The sequence below is a fragment of the Malurus melanocephalus genome, unplaced genomic scaffold, assembly GCF_030028575.1.
Source record: "Malurus melanocephalus ecotype Western Australia unplaced genomic scaffold, MMel_1.1 scaffold_369, whole genome shotgun sequence".
Lineage (NCBI taxonomy): Eukaryota > Metazoa > Chordata > Aves > Passeriformes > Maluridae > Malurus > Malurus melanocephalus.
Window position 1 is genome coordinate 592,715 of NW_026623601.1, and position 23,825 is coordinate 616,539.

General features: G+C 40.9%; 1 protein-coding gene across 1 annotated transcript; it reads right to left on the reverse strand.

Moving 5' to 3' along the window:
- Positions 1–829: 829 nt before the first annotated feature.
- TRAF3IP1 (TRAF3 interacting protein 1) lies at positions 830–23,400 on the reverse strand. The gene is made up of 14 exons (XM_057378659.1): positions 23,282–23,400; positions 21,220–21,381; positions 19,951–20,091; positions 19,271–19,822; positions 18,539–18,616; positions 14,821–14,896; positions 12,909–12,995; positions 11,266–11,347; positions 10,460–10,543; positions 9,507–9,618; positions 8,948–8,984; positions 8,325–8,401; positions 2,348–2,571; positions 830–1,235 (listed from the first exon to the last, which is right to left on the reverse strand). The coding sequence occupies exons 2-14, from the start codon at positions 21,328–21,330 to the stop codon at positions 1,070–1,072; spliced, it is 1,827 nt and encodes a 608-aa protein (XP_057234642.1). The 5' UTR covers positions 21,331–21,381; positions 23,282–23,400; the 3' UTR covers positions 830–1,069.
- Between the last annotated feature and the right edge of the window lie 425 nt (positions 23,401–23,825).

A 23,825-nucleotide genomic window follows, 5' to 3' on the forward strand; every position in this document is an offset into this window, starting at 1 on the left:
CTCTCCTCCCTCCCATTTTCTCTCCCTTTCCTTCCCAAGCCCCCAAATGCTTCTCCACCCACCCCAAAAAAACCCCACCCAGCAAAGCCTCCCACCCCTCCAAATCATTTCACACCCCAAATACTCACATTACGCTGATGATACATGGGGTATGTTTTTAGGTTCAGACAGCAGATAAAGAAATCCCGAAGGGGGGGAAAGAAAACAACACAAAAAAATATAGATTTACRAATCACAGAAAGAAAACTGAGGCCACTAACACTTCATCCATGGTCCAAACACCGTAAAATAAACATCCAAAACATCATAAAACCCTTGGTAACAGCCTTGCAGGGGACTGAAGCCTCTGCACCCATCCAGTGATGCTCTTTGCAGATTTGGGAATCGCTGGAGCCAGACTCTGACGGGCAGAGGTTGTTAGGAAAACGCTGCAGACATCTGCAGCTCGCTAAAAAAAAATCAGGGGAGCTATTCCCCRAGAAAAAACCACGAGGACGTGCATCAGGGAGGAAACAGGTACTTAAATTAATCCTTTCCAAATGAACAGATGCAATAAAAATGGAATTAACACCTGTGCAGATAAAATACTGCAGCTCCCTTATGTGGCGATGCTTGGGTTGCGTTTTCACTCGGTGCTGATCAGATTCCTCAGAGCTCTGAACAGGACTCAGGAACCTTTTTTTTGAATATTTAATGGGGGGGAAGGAGTTCTTTAATTCCCATTTATCAGGTCTTCAATAATTCAGAGGGAATTTCAGGGGGATGAGGAGAAGGAGATGGAGGAGAACGAAGGAGAAGGCAAGGGGAAGTGAGAAACAGCAGCTCACAGTTAAACAAACAAATTCCTTTAATAGCTCTGCAACCTGAGCATTCAAGTGAATAGAATTTCATCCTGCATAATATCAACATCTAAAAATCAATGCAATAATGGGTTTTTTATACAATTTTCCGGGTTCTGGTCCATAAACATTTTACATCCAAACAAGGCGTCGCTGCTATTTGGATTTTTTTTTGGTAACAATGTCACTGAGTCCCAAAGCTCTCTCATTTCTCTCTCTTCCCCTCTCCTTCACCTCCTGGAAGACAGGTTGATGCTCAGCACCATCCTCTGGATTTTCTCTTCGTTCCTCAAGATGTTTGCTTTGACAGCGCAGATCTTGTCCTGCTGGTCCTTGATCAGCTGCTCCAGCTCGGCCAGGTCGGCTTTGAGCGGCTCCACGGCGCTGTCTGTGATGCTGCAAGAGACACGACGAGCTGTGGGATATTGCTGGAAACTTCCCCTGCTCCGGGGCCTTCAATTCTCCAAAAAAGCACATTTTGATACCTGAAAGGCTCTAAAGGATTTCATGGAATCAATCCCAGGGTGGTTTGGGTTGGAMRGGACCCTAAAGCTCATCCAGGGATATTTTCCAYGATCCCAACTTGTTCCAAACCCCGTCCAACCCGGCCTTTAAATTGTTCCCACCCTTCCTGAAAAAAGTTTGGAATWAAAACCACAAAGACAAAGCTACAACGTGGGGAATATTGTTCAASGGAGATCAGCCATAATTCAACAGTAAAAGTCGCTTTTTGGCTCATCTGATTTTTCTGCTAAAACTCTGAGACAAGGGCCAGGGAAGCTGTGGCTGATCGAGTATCTAAGAATCCTTAATGAATTCTACATCTCTGTTGTTTTATAAGTTTTAATGACCACACTGATTCAATATCAATGATTCCTCAAAGAATTCAATCTCTCTTTTGTTTGTAAGTTTTAATGACCACACCGATCCAATATCTACAATTCCTTAATGGATTCAATCTCTCTGTTATTTCTAAATTTTAAGAGTTCCTTAGATCTCTCTGTGTGACCATACTGATTCAATATCTACAATTCCTCAACAAATTCAATCTCTCTGTTATTTATAAATTTTTCAGARCTCCTAACCCTGTTTTTGTGGCTACACTGATCTAATATCTACAATTCCTGAATGGATTCAATATCTGTTGTTTAAAAGTTTTAATGACCACACTGATCCAAATCTACAATTCCTCAATGAACTCAATCTCTCTGTTATTTATAAATTTTTCAGAGCTCCTAACCCTGTTTTTGTGACCACACCAATCCAGTATCTGGAATTCCTCAATGAATTGAATCTCTCTGTTATTTATAAATTTTTTAGAGCTCCTAAGATCTGTCTCTGTGACCACACTGATCCAATATCTACAATTCCTCAATGAATTCAATATATCTGTTTTTTAAGTTTTAATGACCACACTGATCCAATATCAATGACTCCTCAATGAATCCACTATCTCTGTAATTTATCAGTTTTTCAGAGCTCCCAGCCCCGTTTCTGTGCCCCCTGACCTCTGCTCTCTCTGCAGCTCGTCGGCGTGCTGCCGGTTCTCCCGGCGCCAGGCGTGCAGCTCRTTCCTCATGGCATCCATGTCCTCCTGGATGTAATCCACGATCCTGCCCAGCGTCAGGGCGTTCTGGCACACGCTCTGGATGGACACCTGCAGCTTCTCCATCTCTTTGGCCACCAGCTCCCTCTCCCTTTTTCGTGATGTTTCTGACGCCACTGGCTTCTCCTGATGAAAATCAGAATCAGGGAAATCAGAATCAGGGAAATCAGAATCAGGGAAATCAGAATCAGGGAAATCAGAATTAGGGAAAACAGCCGCACGCTCAGTAAAGAATATTTTGGATCCAGGGCTGTGGCAGAGCCAACAGCTTCCCAGGAAAACACCCCATCACCTCGTTTTTTCCAAATCCTCACCATCCTAGTCCCTGTGTCCATTATCCAGAGCCTCGGCCAAGAAATCAGGGATTTATTTCACACACAGTGCTCTGGGAAGGGAGAARATTCAGCCAGAGCATTATCTGAGGGCTGGGGTGTGAGAAACCTGAAGAATGCTCTGGTTTTATTTCCCAAATGCCAGCTTTGGGAATGATTCCCAGTGTTTTTCCCGGAAAGGCTGGCAGTGCACAGTTTGGGCAAACACATTTTTATGGGATAAACATTGCTGAAGGCCTGGCCCAGGGAGGGGGGGGAATGGGAATATTCCAGCTGGGATTGGTCACCAGTGGGGTTCCCCAGGGCTCAGTTTTGGGTCCAGTCCCATTCAGTATTTTTGTCTGTATCAGGTGGCCATAGCTCACAATCTGAAATATTCCAGCCTTAAACACACAGCTCGAGTGAAAAGCAAAAAGAAACTGGGAATATTTTTGATGGATCAGCCCTTAAAGTGTAAAGAAAAYATTGAGAATTAATTCCAATGTCCCTGCAATTCCAGCATGTTCTCTGTGTGCTTGAACACTTCAAAAGGGAGATTAAAAGGAGAAAATATTATCCCAAATAATAACCAAACCATAAATAACCCAAAATAAGTCACGGAATTACAGAATTGTCAGGGATGGAGAAAGGGGAAAGGGAAAAGGGAAAGGGGAAAGGGGAATGGGAAAAGGGGAAATGGGAATGGGAAAGGAAATGGAAAAAGGAAAGGAAAAAGGAAAGAAAAAAGGAAAGGACAGGAAGCCAGGAGAAAACCACCAGGACCTGAATTATTCCAGGCTTTTCCATCAGGCCCTACACCTCCACTGCCTCCCCTCTCCCAGCAGCCCCAGAACCCACAAATTATCCCCGTGTCAAAGGCTGCAGCGCTCCTGTAGACCTGACACGTTTCCTTTTCCACAAGGCACCGAGAGAAATGTTTATTTTGGAGTGCTGGAAAAAAGCTGCTTTTGCCATCAGCTCCACGTGAGCAGAACACAAYGTGGGCCTGGCTGCAGGGACCTGGGAAATGCGAAAGCAGGAATTTTCTTTTTTAATCACTAAAGGGGAAACCATCAACGAGGCTCCAGAAACCACCAGGATTTCCAGAAATAGCATTTTCTTCCTTTTACATACCTTCTCCTTTGTTTCCTTTTTTTAAAATTAAATATGAACCGAATTAGTCCAAACATCCATCAAGCATTTTAATAGTTTCTGCAGCCCCTTTTAACCCTATTATTACATCCCACAAGGAAAACAGACCCAAACAATCATGATTTTATTGAGCTCCACCATTCTCCCCCTCCTCTTTCTCCAGGACAGGGCAGAAATTTCATTTTGGACGAACGACTGGAATACGTTCAGTGCAAAACCAACAAGGTGGGGCGCTTTTTTTATCACACAAAATATATTTTTTGATCATAAAAGGTGTTTTCTTTGCCCGGTTTTTACAGAGCCTGTGTTTTAACGATCCACCAGGGATCCCTGCAAGAAATTTTCACAGAACCAGGGGGAAAGCTGTAAATGTTAAATGGTTCTCAATGAACAGGATGCTTTTTCTGCTGCTGCCAGGTACAGGGTTCAGGCACAGGCCAAGGAGTTGGAGACACAATGTTCTTCACTGCATTTACCAGAGTCAGCCTGACCTGCYCCTGAGCTGGAAAATAAAAGAATGCCTCTTTCAAGAGAGCTTTTTAAATCAAATCACATTTTTTAATTTTTTTTTTTTTTTTTTGGAGGGTGGTGGTTTTTAGTTCCCAGTTTCTTTTTGGGTTCTCTAAAATAAGCTGGACTTTTCACCTGTGCATGAACAGCCAGCCAGCCCACACACCCTCCTTGCTTTCCCTCACTTGGGGAAGAGTTCAGCTCMCAAAATTTCCCATTTTTGGGGCAGGATTCAGCATGAATCATTCCATTCAAGTGGAATCATGGAATGGTTTGGGTTGAAAGGAACCTTAAATCTCATCCCCAGGGTGCTCCAAACCCCAATCTCCAGCCTGGCCTTGGACACTCCTGTGGGAATTCCATCCCAGTCCTCCCAGGGAGCAATTCCTAATTCCCAAAATCCCATCTAAACCTCATCTCTTCCAGTTTAAAGCAATTCCCTGTGTCCTGTCCCTCCATCCCTTGTCCCCAGTCCCTCTCTAGCTCTCCTGAGCCCCTTTAGGCTCTCTGAGCTCTCCCTGGATCCTCTCCCTCTCCCCCTGGCAGAGAGGCTCCAGCCCTGTGAATCCTGACCCTGAAGAGTTCATTCCAGCAGTAATTAGCAATGGCAGATTGTTAATTAATTCACCCCCAATGCACACTGGTGCCAGTCCCAACCTTCCCTTTCTGCTGCCAGCCCTGCCCCCTGTACCCATCACCTCCTGCCCTGGAAAAGCAGCTTCTGCTGCTCAAAAAGGACTTGGCTGCTGGTAAAAAATCCCATTTTTGGGGAAATTGTGAGATTTCCCACTGAATTAAGGTCMCAACTTCAACAGAGATGCTGAAATCCCTGCCCCAGGTAACTCCTTGATTTTGTTTTCAGCATCTTTAGGATGACATAGGGTGATGGGAACCACTCACACAACCCCCTGGGCACCCCATTTTTATTCCTGAGAGCTTTAAGGACATTGGAGCTCCTGTGGGCTCGGCTGGGTAAAAAAAAAACAAACATTTTTGGGGAAATTCTGAGATTTCCCATGGAATTAAAGTCACATCATCAACAAAAATGTCACAGGGGAGTTGTGAGATTTCCCACTGAATTAAGGTCACATCATCAACAGAAATGCTGAAATCCCTGCCCCAGGTAATTCCTCAATTTCCCTCTCAGCATCTTTAGGATGCCATGGGGTTGTGGGAACCACCCAGACCCATAAAATCTCAGATTTCAGACTCCAGCTCGTTAATACAATGAATTCATTAATTGCAGGGCACTGCCAGAGCCGTGCAGATGATGGATAAATGTAAAACCCACGACCTGCAGCACTTTAAACAGAATCAGATTGGATTTGTTCTGAGTTTCTCATGGATCACGCTGGAAATTCAAATTAAAACTGAATTCCTCCCTCAGAGCTGCTGCTTTTCCAAAGCCCTTTTGGGGCAAAAAAATGGGAATTTTGYTATCCCGCAAGCTCCAGCGGTTTAATAACCTGCCACACATCAAATAAACCAAGTGAAATGCAAAATGGAACATCTGCTCCTTTCTCTGCTTCACATTAGAGATTCTAAACAAACACATTTAGGAACATTTGGGAAGTTTTGGGGCTTATTTAGGAATTTTTTAGGCTAATCAAGGCAGCAAAAATCTTGTGTATTCCCAGCATGACCTYTTGGTTTGACCCCAAAATTGTGTATATTATTGTAACTTTGCACATGCAAAACCTACAGCATCAAAGTCCCGCTTTTCTTTCTTTTTTTTTTTTTCTTAAATTAAAATTCCTAAAAACCCCAAACGCACAGAAAGGGTTTGGAAGGAAAGTTTTGAACATAAATAAATGTTCCTCAGCCAYCAAGGTGTGAAACATCCCTGAGAGGGCATTGGGGTTACCTTTGGATGAAGAATTAATCCACCAACTCCACCTCATTTCTGCCTGATTAATCCCCAATAAATCAGGCCGCTCCATTGATCATTTTTATTTGTGCTGAATACTGGAATTAATAATGCATTAAGCAAAAATTCCAGCATTCAGCTTGCTGTTTTTTTTCCTTTTTATTTTCCCAGCTGGCAGAAGATCAAGGCTTGAATGAATTTGAGTGGGAAAATATTTCATTTTGGATGTATTGAACAGTTTAAAGAACGAGGGAAGATAAATATTCTACTGACACACAGAGGGACCAGCGTGGTTTCAGCAGATGGCACTTCCCAAAGCAAGTTTTCTTTCAAATATTCCCTGGATTCTGGGATGTTTTGATCCCAAAATACAGCAGGACCCTTAATTTTACTTAATTTAATTTTAATTTTAATTTAGTTACTTAATTTTACCCTTAATTTAATTTTTTTGTGTGTTTGGAAAACACAGCTGCATCCTGATGCAGGACATATTTCTCCTGGGGAGTTTGGTGGTGCCATCTCTCCACCCAGAAATTCCCACAGGGAATGCCAAACTGGAAATTTGAGTTATTTTTAATTTTACTGTCTCCTGTGCCACAGCAACTCCAGCCTGTAAAATCAGCTGCCAGGACTCAGTCATGTCTCCAGCTCTTGTTTTCTGCCACTAATTCCCTGCACTTTTAATCACCTTTCTATTCAACTCYGCTGTCAGGAAAACCACACTTTTCTCTGAATCCCAATTTCAGGAAAACTCCCCTTCTCTCTTGTTTCCACTAATTTCACTGATTTTCATTAATTTCAGTTCTTGTTTTCTGTCACTAATTCCAAGCATTTTTAATCCCCTTTTCCATTCAGCTCTGCTGTCAACAAAACCCCACTTTTCTCTGGATTCCAATTTCAGGAGAACTACACGTCTCTCTTATTTTCTGTCATTAACTGAGCATTTTTAATCACCTTTTCCATTCAGCTCTGCTCTCAGGAAAATGGTTCTCTCTGAATCCAAATTTCAGGAAAACCACACTCCCCTCCTCATTTTCTGTCACCAACTCTGAACATTTTCCCATCTTTTCCATTCAACTCTGAAAAAAACATACTTTTCTCTGGATCCCAATTTCAGAGCTCCCTTTCTCTCTTGTTTTCTGTCACCAACTGAACATTTTTAATCACTTTTTCCAGGAGCTCAGGCACCTTTCCACGTGATGGATTAGGAAGTCAGCAGGTTTTTYTTTTCCAGAATTAGTTGTCTGTTCTCAGCCCTGCTGGAACAGGGCTTCAAAAACGCAACAAAACGAGGACTGAATGGTTTCAGGGATTGAAAAAAGGGTGAGACTCAGACGTTATTGTGGAGGGGCACAGTTGAATGTTTACAAATATTTAAGGGGTTAAAAAGGGACGAGTTTGGGTTGTTTTTCTCAAGCAGAAAACAAAAATTAAAAAAAGCCAAGCAGAAAATGCAGCAGGGACAGCAAAGGAAGCTCCCTGAGCTCAGAATCCACKGGATTCTCTAAATGCTGCCCTGTGATCCTGCACCCCACAGATCCTACAAACCTCACAGATCCCAGAGATCCCACGGATCCCATAGATCTCAGAGATCCCACACCCCACAGATCCCACAGACCCCACAGAGCCAGGGAGAACTCACAGAAACCAATTCCCAAGGTTTTTCCCCAAACTGAGCCTGGGAACTGCTGATCCAACAGCACCACCTAGTTAGAAACCCAGGAAAAACGCAGGAAAAATGCAGGAAAAACGCAGGAAAAACACAGGAGAAATCCCAAGGAAAACGCAAGAAAAACCTAGGAAAAACCCAGGAAAAACGCAGGAAAAACCCAGGAAAAAAAACCAGAAAAAAAACCTGGGAAAACCCAGGAAAAACCCAGGAAAAACCCAGGAAAAACCCAGGAAAAACACAGGAAAAACACAGGAAAAACACAGGAAAAACACAGGGAGAAGAAGGTCTCAGTTGCAAAAAAACCCCCACATTTAAAGCAAAAAAAAAGGTGACAGTTGCAATGTTTAATCTCCCATCGCCACCTTACCCTGTCTGTGGTCTGGGATGATTTCTGGGATGCCTCATAATCCTTCTTTGTTTCCAGGATTTTTTTCACCAGCCCACCTGTTGAAAAATCAGCATTTTTTTCTCAGCACTGATGGACACAAAAATCACCACCCATTTAAAACAGTTTTAAACATTTAGATGATAAAATAAACCAAACTTCCTTGGTTTTTTTGAATGCAGACAATTCTTAGAGCGACATGGATATAATTTTATTATGAAATTTCAACACTGACACACCAGGAATTGGTTATTTGACCTTTTTTTCTCCCAAGTTTTCCTAGAATTTGTCTTTACAGTTCATCTCAGAGCTGCCAAGCTGTACCTGACTCTTGAAAAAACATTAATTTCTGAGCTCTCTGCAGAATTTGAAATCCTGCTGACACTGAAGATGCTCAGAAAAACTGTCCTTAGCAGAGATGGAAATGCAGCTGCACAGGAAAACAAGCCTTGGGGAAAGAATTTTTTTCCTGCAAGCTTTGCAAAGCCCCCTTCCCTCAGGAGGGATTTCATTGCTTTTTTCAGCATTTTCAGAGCTCAGCATTTGGATCAAACYCATAAATGTTGGTTGTGGATCTGTCCAAACGGAGATAAAAGCAAACATACCGTGCTTTTGATCCTCCAGCAGCTCCACTTCGGGCTCCTACACACGCAGGAAGAGAGTTGAAGTTGGAAAAAGTTGGTGGATTTAATATTCAAAATATTGCACAAGCAAGGTGGATTTAATATTCAATTTTTTTTTTTTTAATACTCAAAAATATTAAAGGTTTCAGCAAATCAGGGAATGGTGGAAGGGTTTTGGTGGGAAGGGATATTAAAGCCCAAATCATGCCACCCCAGGGACATTTCCAGGGTCCCAGGGTGCTCCAAGCCCCAATGTCCAGCCTGGCCTTGGACACTCCTGTGGGAATTCCAACTCAGCCCCTCCCAGGGAACAATTCCCAATTCCCAAAATCCCATCTAAACCTCATCTCTTCCAGTTTAAAGCCATTCCCTGTGTCCTGTCCCTCCATCCCTTGTTCCCAGTCCCTGTCCAGCTCTCCTGGTGCCCCTTTAGACCCTGAACTCTCCCTGGAGCCTTCTCCCCTCCAGGAATAAAAATAAAAAAAATAAAATCTGCAAATGAAATCTGGAAAAAGGTTCAGTGAGMTGAGCAGAAACAGACCTTTGGCATGTCTGGCAGGGGCGCTGCTGCCTCCACCACAAACTGCTCATCCTCATCCTCAGAGAGCTGCGGCTCCCGGATCACGGGCGGGGCGGGCTTGGCACTGCCACTCCTGAAGGGGCACGAGGAAAATGGGAAATTGTGGGAATACTGAGATCTGTCCACAATGAACCAAACTCAAACAAAAAGCATCAAAAAAGTTTTAAAACTCCCAGAATCAGTCAAACAAAATCCATCAAAAAAGGTTAAAAAGTGCCAGAATCACTGAGGCTGGAAAAGCTCTCCGAGTCCTTCATGAGGGAATAAAACATGAGGAAAATGGGAAATCGTGGGAATACTGAGATCTGTTCCAGAATGAACCAAACTCAACCAAAAACCATCAAAAAAAGTCAGAGAGTGCCAGAATCGCAGAGGCTGGAAAAGCTCTCTGAGTCCTTCACGAGGGAATAAAACACGGGGGAATAAAACATGACAGAAATGGGAAATTGTGGGAACACTGAGAATCTGTCCAGAATGAACCAAACTCAAACGAAAAACATAAAAAAAAAAGTCAGAAAGGCCCAGAATCAGAGGATGGAAAAGCTCTCCAAGACCCTCATGCGGGAATAAAACACGAGGAAAACAGGAATTCGTCTAAATACTGAGATCTGTCCAGAATGAACCAAACTCAATCAAAAAAGATCAAAGAAAGGTCATAAAGGCCCAGAATCATTCAACCAAAAACCATAAAAAAAAAGTCAGAAAGGCCCAGAATCAGTGAGGCTGGAAGAGCTCTCCGAGTCCAAGCTGTGACTGATCCCCACTTTGTCACTCAGTGCCACATCCAGGTGTTTTTTGGGATTCCTGGGACATTCCAGGGGTGGGGATCCCACTGAGGTGAGCACCCTGAGGAGCTGAAGAACACCATGAGGGTGCTCCAAGCAGCTCCCACCGTGCATTTCCCTCATTCTCACCTTTCTGGAAGGACKAGCTCGGCGCTCTCCTGGCGTCTGACCCGCGGTGGCGCCGGCCTTGCACTGCCAGGACGGGGAATCCGCCTGTGATAAAAATGAAAATGGAGAGAAATCACTTGCACAGAGACACAGCAGCACAAGGCTGTGCTGAGCAGAAAGCAGAATTAAATCGGGGTTTAAAAGGTAAATTCATCCTTTCCAAACTCCATCAACACAGAGGGATGTTCTCGTCTAATGTCTCTCAYTTTAATAACAACACATTGAAGCAACAGAAATGGGGAAAAATCATTTTCACACAACAACACAAGCCTTTGCTGAGCAAAAAACAGAATTAAATTGGGGTTTAAAAGGCAGGTTCATCCTAACCCAAACCGCATAGAGGGAATGCAATGTTCTCCTCAAACATCTCTCATTTTAAAAACATCACATGGAGGCAACAGAAATGGGGAAAAACCATTTTCACACAACAMCACAAGGCTGTGCTGAGCAAAAACAGAATTAAATTGAAGTTTAAAAGGTAAATTCATCCTTTCCAAACACCATCCTCACAGGGGGAATGAAATATTTTCCTCAAACATTCCATTACATGGAAGCAATGGAAATGGGGAAAAAAATCATTTTCACACAATACAAGCCTGTGCTGAGCAAAAAACAGAATTAAATCGGGGCTTAAAACGTAAATYCATCTGTTCCAAACACCATCGTCACAGAGGGAATGCAATGTTTTCCTCAAACATCTTTTATTTTAATAACATCACATGGAAGCAGTTGATGGGTTAAGAACACAGTAAAAGATAGAAATGTACCTTTGGGCAGGCTGAGGTGGGATGTGAGGAGCCACTTCCCCATTTGCAGGTTTTTCAGGAGTCACATTCTCTGCTTCTCCTTCTGTTAAACAAAAAAATATMAAATTGGGGATTAGCTGGCAAGAAAAACCGTTTTTTATGACAGTATTTTTAATCTTAGCACTGCACTGAAAAAAAAAATAAATTTCTATATTTTTATATGTATCTCAACATTATGAAATTCCCTTCTCTGTGAAAATGACATAACCTCACTCAATCCTTTTGTTTCCCTTTTTTTTAATACAAAGTCCTTGGGTAAAGCCTGCTCGAAGCAGCCAAATTCTATTTAAAATTTATACAATACATCACATAAAGGGTAAAAAAGCAGCAGAGAAGGGTTTGATTGATTAAAAAGTCCTTTTTTTCTRTTAGAAGTTTCTAACAGTGTTTGATGCTGTGTTTTGTCACTGRAGAGTTACTGAATCTCTGGCAAATGAATCTGGAAATAACAAATACACTGATTTYTCAGGGAAATTCTATTTATTCTGCAATCAGATCAAGTTGGGCATGACGCACAGAACAAGAGCTACATCCAAAATTTGGGAACCACTCCCAGGGCCAGGAAAATCAGGATGCAGAGCCTCAGCACTCCACAACAAAATATAACTGAGGCACACAGAAATAATGCTCCAAAAGATCCAGGAAAATAAATTTATTTCAGTTAATAAACAATGTTTTCTAATCAATGGCTTGGGTTGGAAAGGACCTTAAAGGTCCTGAGCCTAAAAAAATGAAAGGTTTATAATCCTAAAATAAAGATCAGTCAGTAAAATAAAGGTTGAACTCGATGATAAAGGTTGGACTTGATGATTTTAGAAGTCTTTTTGAACCTTCATTATTCACCTGAATCTGAGTATTTGGTGTTTGTGCCACCAGGGGGTCCAATCCAAATCAAAAATGAACCTGGGGATATTCCTCTCCAACACCCAGCCCAGATTTATTTGATCATAAAATGATTTATTTTATCATAAAATAYGTTTCTATCCCATCCCAGATTCATTCCAAAGGACAAGACAGCTCCAAGAGATGAAAGGGAATTGGCATGGAAATTGGGGAAGGTCACACAGAAGTCTTGGCCCTCCGTTCATATTTCTTCTCCCCAGATTCCCCCTCACAACCAGCTCAAGAATCTGAATCTGGAGAGAATAAAAATTGCAGCTTTTTGCTTCTTTCTCCTGCATTTTGCTTCCACAGCTCCGTGGATGTTGTAGCTGGACACAAATCTATGCCTTGGGAGTTATGTCCAACTTGGGGGAAAATGGAGGAGGAAGAATGCAGGGATGGGATGGGATTTTCCTCTGGAATGCTGTAAAATGAGAGCACTGAGAGTCCCAGTATTCACTTCTTACAGAGAACAATCCACCAAGGGATTCAGGTGCAGATTTCCCTTGGACACTGCCTCTTGGAAAACAAAAGAATAGGAAAATGCAAAGTCGTTGCTTTATCAGAGGATGGAGATTTTTCAAAGCAGAACATTAATCARATATGATTAAAACCCAAGGTTTAAATGCAAATCAATCTCCTTGCATCATCCAGTTCATGGATTTGACCCCAAAACACTGCAGTTGGATTTTCCTTGGCAGGCAGATTGGGATTTTCCCCACCTTTGGGTTTTTCTGCAAGTTCTTGCTCATTTTTGTCCTGCAGCTCCTCTGAAATCCTGTCGGTCGCATTCCTCGTGTCCACAGCACCTGGAACAAACCGGTTTATGGCCAAATGAAACCAAAATAAAACTTCAAAATAAAAAGCTAAAATTCTGTTAGGATCTCTTTCAGTTTAATAAACCCTCTTCAATGTCCATAAATTCAAGGTGCACAAAGACTTTTTACCCCAGTGCTGCCTGAACTCCTAAAAGCTGAAATATTCAGTACAAACCTCAAATTTATCTGCCCACGGAGAAGAGATATTCCCTCCTGGTGTGCAYTGATTTATTTCCAATTAATATTAGATAAAATCAACATCACCAGTGTGCAACAWGCATCTAAAAAATGCTTTCCTACCYGCTGGATTATTCACCTGTGACAACCCCACAGTGTCACAACAAAAAAAGGGAAATTTCCCAAAATATTTCTGGCTCTGGTAAATTAAAATTTGAGTGCTGCAGGAGGAAAAGAGGAATATTTTAAAATATTCACCCTAAAGCCAAAGCACAGGGAAAGTGATTCTCTGTATTTCATTTAAAACAGGTTTTAAAAGGACATAAAACTGGTTTTAAAATMTCATAAATGGGGTGTGGCTGCTCACCGCAGTTCAGTGCCACATAAAACAAATATTGAAATCTTGGGAAATAGAAGAAGTTATAGGATCAGCTGAAAATCACTAAGTAGGAAAGTAAGGCTGAATTTAATGGAATCCAGACAGTTTTTTTTGGCTGCCAAATTATTCAAAAATTTCAATTTTCTGATTTCTTGGCTGCCAAATTATTCAAAAATTTCAATTTTCTAGCCCCAACTGGAATGAAGCTCCTGAATGAACACACATTCAGATCCCAAGTGCCAATTTTTTTTTTCCCCCAAGGTATTTAAGGTGCCCAAACAGGGCTGTTCATTATCCTAAATCAGGACTGATGTAACTCCAACATTTTCTAAACCAGAAATCCAAAGAAAATGTGGGAAGACACTCGGCAACACAGGCTCTCTTGRTATCAATTAATAATGGTGAGATTGGCAAATGAAGTGTGTGAGGATCTTCATCAGTCTAAAAAGCACCGATTTTTAACCAGAATTGGCCATTTTTAACAGGTGGAATTCTCAGGTGTCACCAAATCTTCATAATAAAGTGATTTATGCACAGTAATTTCATTTTTAGAATTAAAAAATCAGGGTCATGAAGCACTGAAAGGAAATGACAATCAATCACTGCAATAAGAGGAGGGAAAAAGGCACCAAAATACAGAAATTGCAGTTTCACTGCAAGCAGCCAGTTTTATTCCTTATCCAYGAGTTTCTCCAGGCTCTTCCTCTTGCTTTCCTACACAAGCAGATTGCAGGGCTACACTCGGATTTTTTTCTTCCTGATGTGCAATATTTGGGATATTCTGAAGATTATCTACTTCTCAGTCAGTGTGCAAATACAATTTTTAATAGGTTTAATTATAGAAGTTGGTGATGTAATTGCAAAAAAGCACTGCCACAGAGAAATTATTTGGCCTGACTGCCTGTAAAATCAAATTAAAACTGTTTCAAGACTAAAMTCTTCACTTTGCTCTGCTGTAAGCATTTAACAAATGTCAGAAATAGCTGCAAAAGCTCATTTAGAGAGTAATTACAGATTAATTACCAAAAGCAGGCTAAATTTCTATCTGCAACTATGAGTGGGGAACGTGAACAAAACGAACTGAATCTCACTTTTTGTGTCCCAAAAAGGAAAATTGCCTCTTGAATTCAGAAATGCAAGCAGGGAGTACAAACCAAACCCTGACAATAATAAACACAGATATTTCAATATTCCTGCTACTCCTGCTCAATAATCCTGCAGAGTATTTGACAGAAATAMCAATATCCTCGCTGTGGTTACCTTCTCCTGGGGGCTTGGAGCGATGCCTCGATCCTTTTGCTGAAGGCTGCCTCRATATCCTTGCAGGATTTTCATTCTAGACAAAAAAAAAACAAACCAAAACCCCCCAAAAAATTATATAACACCAGATTTAAAATTACATAATTATATTTAAAATTTACTCATGTGTTGCTTTCTATCTCTAAGTATTTTACTTCAAAAGAACATTTATTTCAGAACTGATCCAYGTGTTTATGTTGAGTTTCTTTCCCTCAAGGTCTGGGGATATTTTTTTTCCTGGATATGACCCAGTTATTTTCTTTCACATGAACTCATGTGATGGAAAAAAAGCAACTTCCAAATGTGAACAAAGAGCATCCAATTTTGTGGAACTTTTGTGGGATATGATGAGCAGGATTCCTACAATCACCTCTGGGTTTTGGCTGCATCACAGCTCCTCTTCAACCTACTGGAAAATCTTTCAGATTTCATTCCAAAACAGAAGCAAGGATTTGAAAATCATTCAAAAGGATTTAAAGTAATGCCAGGCTTGTACAGTGCATGACTTAAATGGCAGCTTCCCTTGAGAAAAGCCCTGCTTCTTACCCAAAATTCAGAAATTTGGATTCAAAAATTCAAGAATTCAAAAACTTCCCAGGGTTTTCTTCCCTTTTTTTTTTTGTTGGAGTATGTGTGAATTAATGATCTGTGTGTGCAATTTTCATTCAAAAAAATTAAAWTTTTTTTTGTCAGCCCTGCTGATAATCATTAAGGTTGGAAAAGAGAATCAAAATGACATTTGAGCCATGTCCTTCAGGTTTCCATGGAATGATTCTTCTCTCTKCTGTCCTTTTTTCATCCCATAGTTTTGGTTTTTTAAAGTTTAAATGATAGATTTTTGGTGTGGTGACAGAAAAGAGAGAGGGGGACATTCCCTGCTCCGGAACAGAAACATTATTTGAGTCATGTCCTGCACATTTTCATAGACTAATTCTCCCTGCTGTTCTTTTTTCATCCCACAGTTTAATTTTTTTTTTAAATTTATATGATGGATTTTTGATGTGCTGACACCAAAGAGAAAGTGACATTCCCTACAACAGAACAGAAACATTATTTGAGTAATCCTGCAGATTTCCATGGAAYAATTCTCTCTTCTGGCCTTTTCTCATCCCATAGTTTTGGTTTTTTACACCTTAAATGATGGATTTTTGGGGTGCTGAGACCAAGGACAGAGGGGGACATTCCCAGCTCTAGAACAGAAATATTTCAGCCGTGTCCTGCAGGTTTCCATGGAATAATTTTCTCTGCTGTCCTTTTTTCATCCCATAGTTTTGGTTTTTTACACCTTAAATGATGGAATTTTGTGTGCTGACACCAAGGAGAGAGGGGGACATTCCCTGCTCCAGAACAGAAACATTATTTGAGCCATGTCCTGCAGATTTCCATGGAATAATTCTCCCTGCTGTCCTTTTTCCATCCCATARTTTCATTAGCTAACCCAAATAAATYCCAAGAGGAACAGAAGYTCATCAGGTGGGATTTAGAGGCTGTTTCGAGTGACCAGCTCCAATTTGCAGGGCAGAAATAAAACCCAGAGGTGACAGGATATTACAGAAAAYTTCAGCCAAGAGTTCCAGCAGCCACGGGAAACGAGGAGGAGACTTTTCCAAGGTGTTTGGCCTCAAGGGTGAATGATTCACCTGTTCTGCAGCAGCAGATGCTCTGTGACCTCCTCCACCTCTCCTCAAGAGRCAAATCATTATTTAAAAGGTCCAAAAGGGCATTTTAAATCTGAYTTTTCCCTGGGATTGATTGAGGGGGAATAGACACGACTCAACCTGATCCCAAACCAGCCTTGAGGCAGCCTCTGATTGCCATGTGGTGGCCAAATGTCTCTTAATTCCCATTTATCCCTGCTTTYTTCTAGCTCCAGAAAATTATGGATACCCACGTGATGAGCATTGCACACTTAGCAACAGAAAAATACATTTAAATTTAAAAAAAAAMCAAAATCAGCCAGSCTTAAGGAGAAAAAAGCTGGATCATTAGCAGCAAGAAAAACTAAGATTTGCACAAACAGAGAAAATCTCATTAAAATTCCTAAACTCATTGAAGAAAAGCCAGGGACTAAAGTTTAAATGACAGCTTTAAAATATTCTACAGAATGCAAAATGTACATATAGAATATTTCATTTTAAAGTAGAAATTGATTTGTTTTCTAAAGTAAATGCGAAGAGGTTCATCCTGAGGGGAAAAAAAAATAGTGGCTGACCTTTAGGTAGTGAATACATTTMTATTCTATAGCTATAGAAAAATATATATTAAAAAAGCTAAAGAGAGGTAGAAAAAATATATTTAAACAGCTAAAGAGAGAGAGAGAAATATATGTCCATGAAAAGCTAAAGAGAGATGGAAAAAACATATTTTAAAAGCTGAAGAAAAATGGAAAAGAAACTATTTAAAAAGCTAAAGAGAGATAGAAAAATATATTTAAAAAGCTAAAGAGAGGGGAAAATATATATATAAATAGCTAAAGAGAGATGGAAAATATATGTATAAAAAGCTAAGGAGAGAAAAAATATATTTAAAAAGCTAAAGAGTGGTAGCAAAAATAGATATAAAAAGCTAAAGAGAGATGGAAAATACACATATAAAAGGTAAAGAGAGATAGAAAATATATATATAAAAAGCTAAAAAGATAGAAAAAATATATATAAAAAACTAACGAGAGAGAGAAAAATTCTGTTCCTCCCTTCYACAGCTTCAAAGTGATGATATTTGCCATGCTCTGGTGTGAAATTTGTGTTTTCAGCAGCTCCAGAGTGAGCAGCCTCTGCTGTTACGCAAAGAAGGCCATTTGGATTTCAGGTAACAACTCCCAAATCCTTGGAATCCCTCCCAAAAGCACTGAGGAGGGGAAATGAAACTTTACTGGCCCTTGAGTRGATTATTGCAGTGCCCAAGAGCACAAGGAGAGTTTGGGGTGAGGCTCAGAATTTCCATTAGAATTTTGTAGGAAGTTTCACTTGGCCACGATTATTTGCTGGAGGCTAAAAAAAAAAATTAAAACCCCTTTTTTATAAGCTCTCCCTGCCAGTGCCAAAAATTTTAAAGAGTTTGGTTGGGTTTCAGAGCTATAAATTTGTCATAGTGATGTCAGAGAGTCGTGCTGGATTTGGGATCCTGCCTGCTTTAGGGTCATTGCCTGGAGTCTCCCCTTTTATAAACATTTGGCTCCAAAATTCCCCCAATTGCCTCAGGTGATCAGGAAGCAGCAGATGGAGACACCAGGGTAACAGAGGCACTTCCTGAGCTGCTATACCAGGTTTTGAAACCCCTAAAACAACAGCTTTGCTCCCCAAAACAGGAACTTCTGCTAAAATTCAAAAGTAAATGCAAAAAACCCATCAGCTTTCCTGAGGAAATAGAGAAAACCCGTGGCAGGGGRGTGGAAGAGATGAGCTTGAAGGTTCCTCTCAACCCAAACCAGTTTGGGATTTTAAAAAGCATCCAAAACATTAAATAAAATCTGGAAAATTAAATAAACTGAGTAGATTTTTTTCTTTTGGTCCAAGCTCAGAGAAATTTTTAATAAATAAACAACCAAAAAAACAGGGAAGTGGGTATTTAATGTATTTTCCAGCCCTAAAAATTATCCTTTCACCCCTACATCCTTTTCAAGCAAATTCCCAAATCAAAATGCAACACTTGGAATATTCCCACCTTCTCCACTACTAACCTCAGTATCTGGCTGGCACTTGCTGTCTTTAGTTGGCCTCTGTGATTTTCTAAGCGTGGATTCTTCAGAATCTGCAGGCTGGAAAGAAAATAAATGGTTTTAGGCTCCAAATCCCTCCTAAAAAAGCATTTTGGTGCCCATCAATCCTGAATTTCTACCAATGGAATAGGAAAGTAGAAAAGGAAATATTTAGAGGAAGTGAAAATGAAAGAATAATGACATGAAAGGCAATGAAAAGATGGCTCTCAAGGCAATTTAAGAGTTGAATCCTTAAATCCCAGACTGGTTTGGRTTGGAAGGGACCTTAAGGACAATCCAGGACCAACTGAGAGTGACTTTACACTGAGAAGGCCCTGCAGTACCTGAAGGGAAACAGCAAGAATGACAGAGAGGGACAAGGAATGGAGTGCCAGGRCAAAGGGGAATGGGCTCATATTGACAGAGGGCAGGGATGGAYAGGATTTGGGGAAGGAATTGTTCCCTGGGATGGAATTCCAGAGAAGCTGTGGCTGCCCCTGGATCCCTGGCAGTGCCCAAGGCCAGGCTGGAYACTGGGGTTTGGAGCAGCCTGGGATAGCGTGAGGTGTCCCTGCCATGGATGGGGTTTGGAACAAGATGAAGGTCCGTTCCTGCAAAATGAGCAGGAATTCAAACATGAAAAGGCCACTGGAATGAGCCCAGTCCCAACCAYAGCATGGGGAAAGCTCTTCCCCACAGTAACATTCCAATTACCTTTTTCTCTGCTTGCTCCTTCCCGTGGTCCTTTAAAAGCTCCCCATCTTTTTGTCTGTCCTGATCTCTTCGTCTCTCTCTGTCTTTCTCTTCTTCTCTGTCCCTGGCCTTATCTTTGTCTCTTCCTTTCACTCTGTCCTTTTCTCTTCCTCCTTTAAGTCTTTTCTCTCTTTCCTGCCCGAGATCATCTCCTTTCACTTTTTCCTTTTCTCTTCCTCCTTCAAGTCTTTTCTCTCTTTCCTGCCCAAGACCATCTCCTTTCACTCTGTCCTTTTCTCTTCCTCCTTCAAGCCTCCTCTCTCTTTCCTGCCCTTTATCATCTCCTTGCTCTACGTCTCCTTTTCCTCTGCTTTTTTCCGTTTCTCTTCCTTGTTTGGCCGCTCTGCTTTTGCTTCTTTCCCTTTCTTGTTTTTCCCCTTCCTTCAAGGTGTCTCTTTCAGGTTCTTTGTGCCTCTCTTCATTGTTCTTCTGTTTGTCCCTTTCCTTTTCTCTATCTCCTTTTTTTCTGTCTCTGCTTGGGCTTCTYTCTTTAATTTCAGCATCTCTCCTGCTCTAAAAAGAAAGCAAACACTCAAAATTAATTCCAATACATTCCAACTCAATCATACAGCAACTTACAGCAGGCTAAAAAAACCCCAAACAAATAAATCATGGTACCTCCAAAAAAATTCAAATTCTACCTCTTTATCCCTATGGCTCTTTTGTTCTTCTGGTTTGGGCTCTCTGCTCTCTTTATCTCGAGGTTTAGAGGGTGGAGGTTTCCCTTTAGGATCAGCTCTTTCCCCAGCCAAGATCCTTTTTACAGCAGCATCACTGGACAGCTGCAAGGAACAGAAAAAACACCAGTGAAAAGAGTAAATTATTTTATTAAATAATTAATGTAGAAATTATTAAGAACATAAAAATGCAAAGCAAGAACATAACAATTCCATGTAAGAATGAAATAATTCTGTGTAAAAATTGCCCCTGCAGTTGCTTTCAAGCAGTTATCAAATTTCCCCATTATTTTATTTCCACAGTCAAGAAAAGAACAGTGGAAAAATGACTTTTCATTCCACAATTAAGAGATTTCACTGACAGGAGATAAACTCAAAGGTAATCAAGTGGCTGGGTAACCAACGTATCTGTACCCCAAAATTGTAAAGATTCTGAAGGTTTATTTTGAGTTTCAAATCTAATAAATGTTATTTCAAATCTAATAAATATTATTGAATGACAAACAAAGTGAACCACAATGATGATGCCTGATGATTTTTGCCTTTTATTTTCATATACYCTTTGATATATTTTAAAGAACCTTCTAGACATTTTCTGTGCCCTTAGCCTCCATGCTCGTAATTCTTGTAGCCTGATATTCCAGTTCTGTTTTAGGGTTGTGCTGGGCAGAAAACCCAAACATCCTCAATAAGGGCTCAGTGTGCCCTGTGCCATCTCAAACCCTAAAGCTCCAACCTTGGTTGAAGTCTCCTCCCTAAAACACATTGTGCAAACTAAACTTAACCGCATCCCAAGAGGGAATTCTTTAAAATAAAGAAATGTTACTTTATCTACATAAATATACTGGTTTGTGAAGTTTATAAAACTTACACACGTGTTAAACGCAAATTTTCTGGTGTTTCTTCCATTCTGCTGAGTTGTGCAGCTGAGATAYCATTGAATACCAAAATAAAACCCTTTTATCCCCTTACCCCTGTTTATATCATAATTAAAACTGGCCAGTCAAGGCAGTAGTTGCTGTTCCCGCAAGGCAGACTGGGGTGTTCCATGGGGTTTTTTTGTGATATGGAATTTTTGTGGCCYATGGATCCACCCAGATCCCTACACAGATCCCATCAGCATCCTGAGGGTGCCCTGATCCCCTTCCCGAATCATCCCAAATAAACCCTGATAACCAACCAGAACGTGCTGATTAAACAAAATTTAATAAATTCTATTTAATTCAGCCSTACCTTATTTAAGCAGCACTTGCCAATAGCCTGCAGGAACTCGTTGGTTTTCTCGGGCTCGTGCCCGGCCACAACTCGGGCTGGTTTCACTGACAGCGGCTCTCCTGTCACCATCACAACAGCATCGATGGCCTTCTGAAGGAAGTTGATTTTGGAATCCTTATCCTGGTAAAAAGAGCAATTAAGAGAAATTTTTACCTTCATAATTATCAGCTTAATTTAGTTTTAGAATTATGCTTTACAAACAATTTGCACCAAGTGCCCTTCAGCTGAAATGATGCCTTCTAGCGAGCATGTAAAATCTGAAGTAAAAAAAAAGACCAAATAAACAAAGGAAAGCTGAGTGAAATTTTACTGGCCCAGAGAATGAAAATCTGGTGGGAAGTAGAACACTCAGTGGGGAAAAAACCTCTGGGATTTATTAATAAAATAAAACAACATTCAAGGAATATTAGCCAGCCTGTTAAAAAATGAAAGCCATGCAAGGAGAATTTTCTGTGYGCCACTGGAGCTTAACAGAGCTGTYCCAGKGGCATCCCAAGCTCCAGAGGYGCTCTCCCAAAAACAAAAACTGGGTTCTGCTGCAAGCACATGGTCAGAAAGGTGGGAAGAGTCTCCAGAGTCAGGGTACTTCCCATCTTYGCCCCTTGCAAAAGGATTAAAACAAAAAACTGCCACCAAGCTGGGGATTTTCCTGTGCAGATTTTTAAAAAAGGTATTTCCCTAATTTCAAGTGGTAGAAATTTATATGTGTGTAAATATAGAATATTTTTTTTCGTGTGTTTGTACATATAAAGCTGATAAGAAAAATTAGAAGATCAAGGGTGACATGCAATTTTCTATTTATAAGAGAACAAAGTTAATTAAACTTAACAAAATGAACCTCTAATAAATATATAGTGATATCTAACTACACAGTGATACCCAGTGTAGTTGATACACGAGGTGAATTTCTTCCAGAGAAATCCCCACAATTAAGGACTCTTCATGATTTTTATCCTCCTTACATCTCTCTCCTAGTGATTACTAAGATAAAATTTTTTCTCCTGATCTTCCACAACTCCTACAAAAATCACCCTAAGTAAGTAGGCAATTCCTCCTGAGCCTTCCCAACGTTTTGGGAAGAGGAATTCAAGACTGAGACATTTTCCCCAACACTCCACAATTTTGATCTCCTCTGCCTGAGCTCTGGAAAACCCTCCTGGATGCCTGGGCTGGGAAAAAATTCTCAGACAGGCAGCAGCACATATGTGCAACCCAGACCTGCTCAGGAGTTGCTGGGAAATCTGCTTTTTGGGTCAACAAAAAAACAACAATTTGGTTATAAATTAATGAATTTTACTCATCCTGACAATGCTAAGAGCAGTCTCAGAAGTGAACACACRCATTAATCAGTGACTAAAACTGGCTGAAATGATGAGAAGTCAGGCTCCCAGGCCTCATTCTTCAGTTGCTAYGTTAAACAAACACCAAGGGATCAGCTGCCCAAGTGGCAACACACAAACACTGACTTGTCTGCCAGCAATCAGCGACCAAAGCTCCCAAATCGGGTTGGGACTCGGAGAACTCGGCATCAGCTCAGCCAAAAATCAAGGCAATGAGGCAAACAGAGAGTAAAGTCACCCTTGGATTCAAGAAAACGAGTTTTCAGTAATAATATTAATCTCCTCTTTCAGTAATTAGCTAGTTTTATAGTGGAATCAAGCTATTGCAGATCCTAGAAAAATACCTCAGTGAGTGTTGGGATATTAAAAAAGGATATTTAATTTATATATTTATAGTCCATATATATATATATATATACACATAAATACATAAAGCAATAAATTTAGGGCCATGGATTCTGCTGAAAGACCACAAGACTCTTTAAAACCCATCTGTGCACAAATTTATAGGTGTTTACCACATGCATTACATAATATAACCCACAGGCAGTAACTTCTGCAACTTTTTCACAAAAACAACAACAGGTCCTTGATGCTGAACACAGAAAAGACCAAAAGAACCACGTGGAAAGTTGTTAAAAATACTGAGAGCTAAATAAGTAAGAAAGTCTCATGCTCACCTTTACATTATCTGACTTCAACTCGAAATCYGTGTAAAGCCCTTTCAGGAAACCTGTCACTCTGATCACCTAAAAAACAGAAGAAAAGGGCTAAGTTAAGAATATTTAAAGCCTCTGCTTGATAACGCTTGTGTGGCAGCAGGAAATCTGTTGGGTCTTGCTGGTGACACCTTGTTCAGAGCTGTTTCCACAGCAGGTTCAGATGTCTGAACGTGCTCTAGAATGAGGTTTAATCCTTGCTCGCAGCTCAGGCCTCCCTTCCTGTTTAATTCCATATTTAAGTGTGATGCCCACATMAGCTGGGGAAGGGGATGGAACCCCAAAAGAGGCTGAGGGAGCTGAGAAAGGGAAGAAAAGGGAGAAAAGAGGGATCGGGGGGACCTTGTGGCTCTGCACAACTCCCTGACAGGAGCGGGCAGCMGGGGGGGATTTGGGATCTGTTCCCAGGGAACAGGGACAGGAGGWGCAGGAACGGCCTCAAATTCTACCAGAGGAGGCTCAGGGTGTAAATCAGGAGGAATTTCCCCGTGGAAAGGGTGGTCAA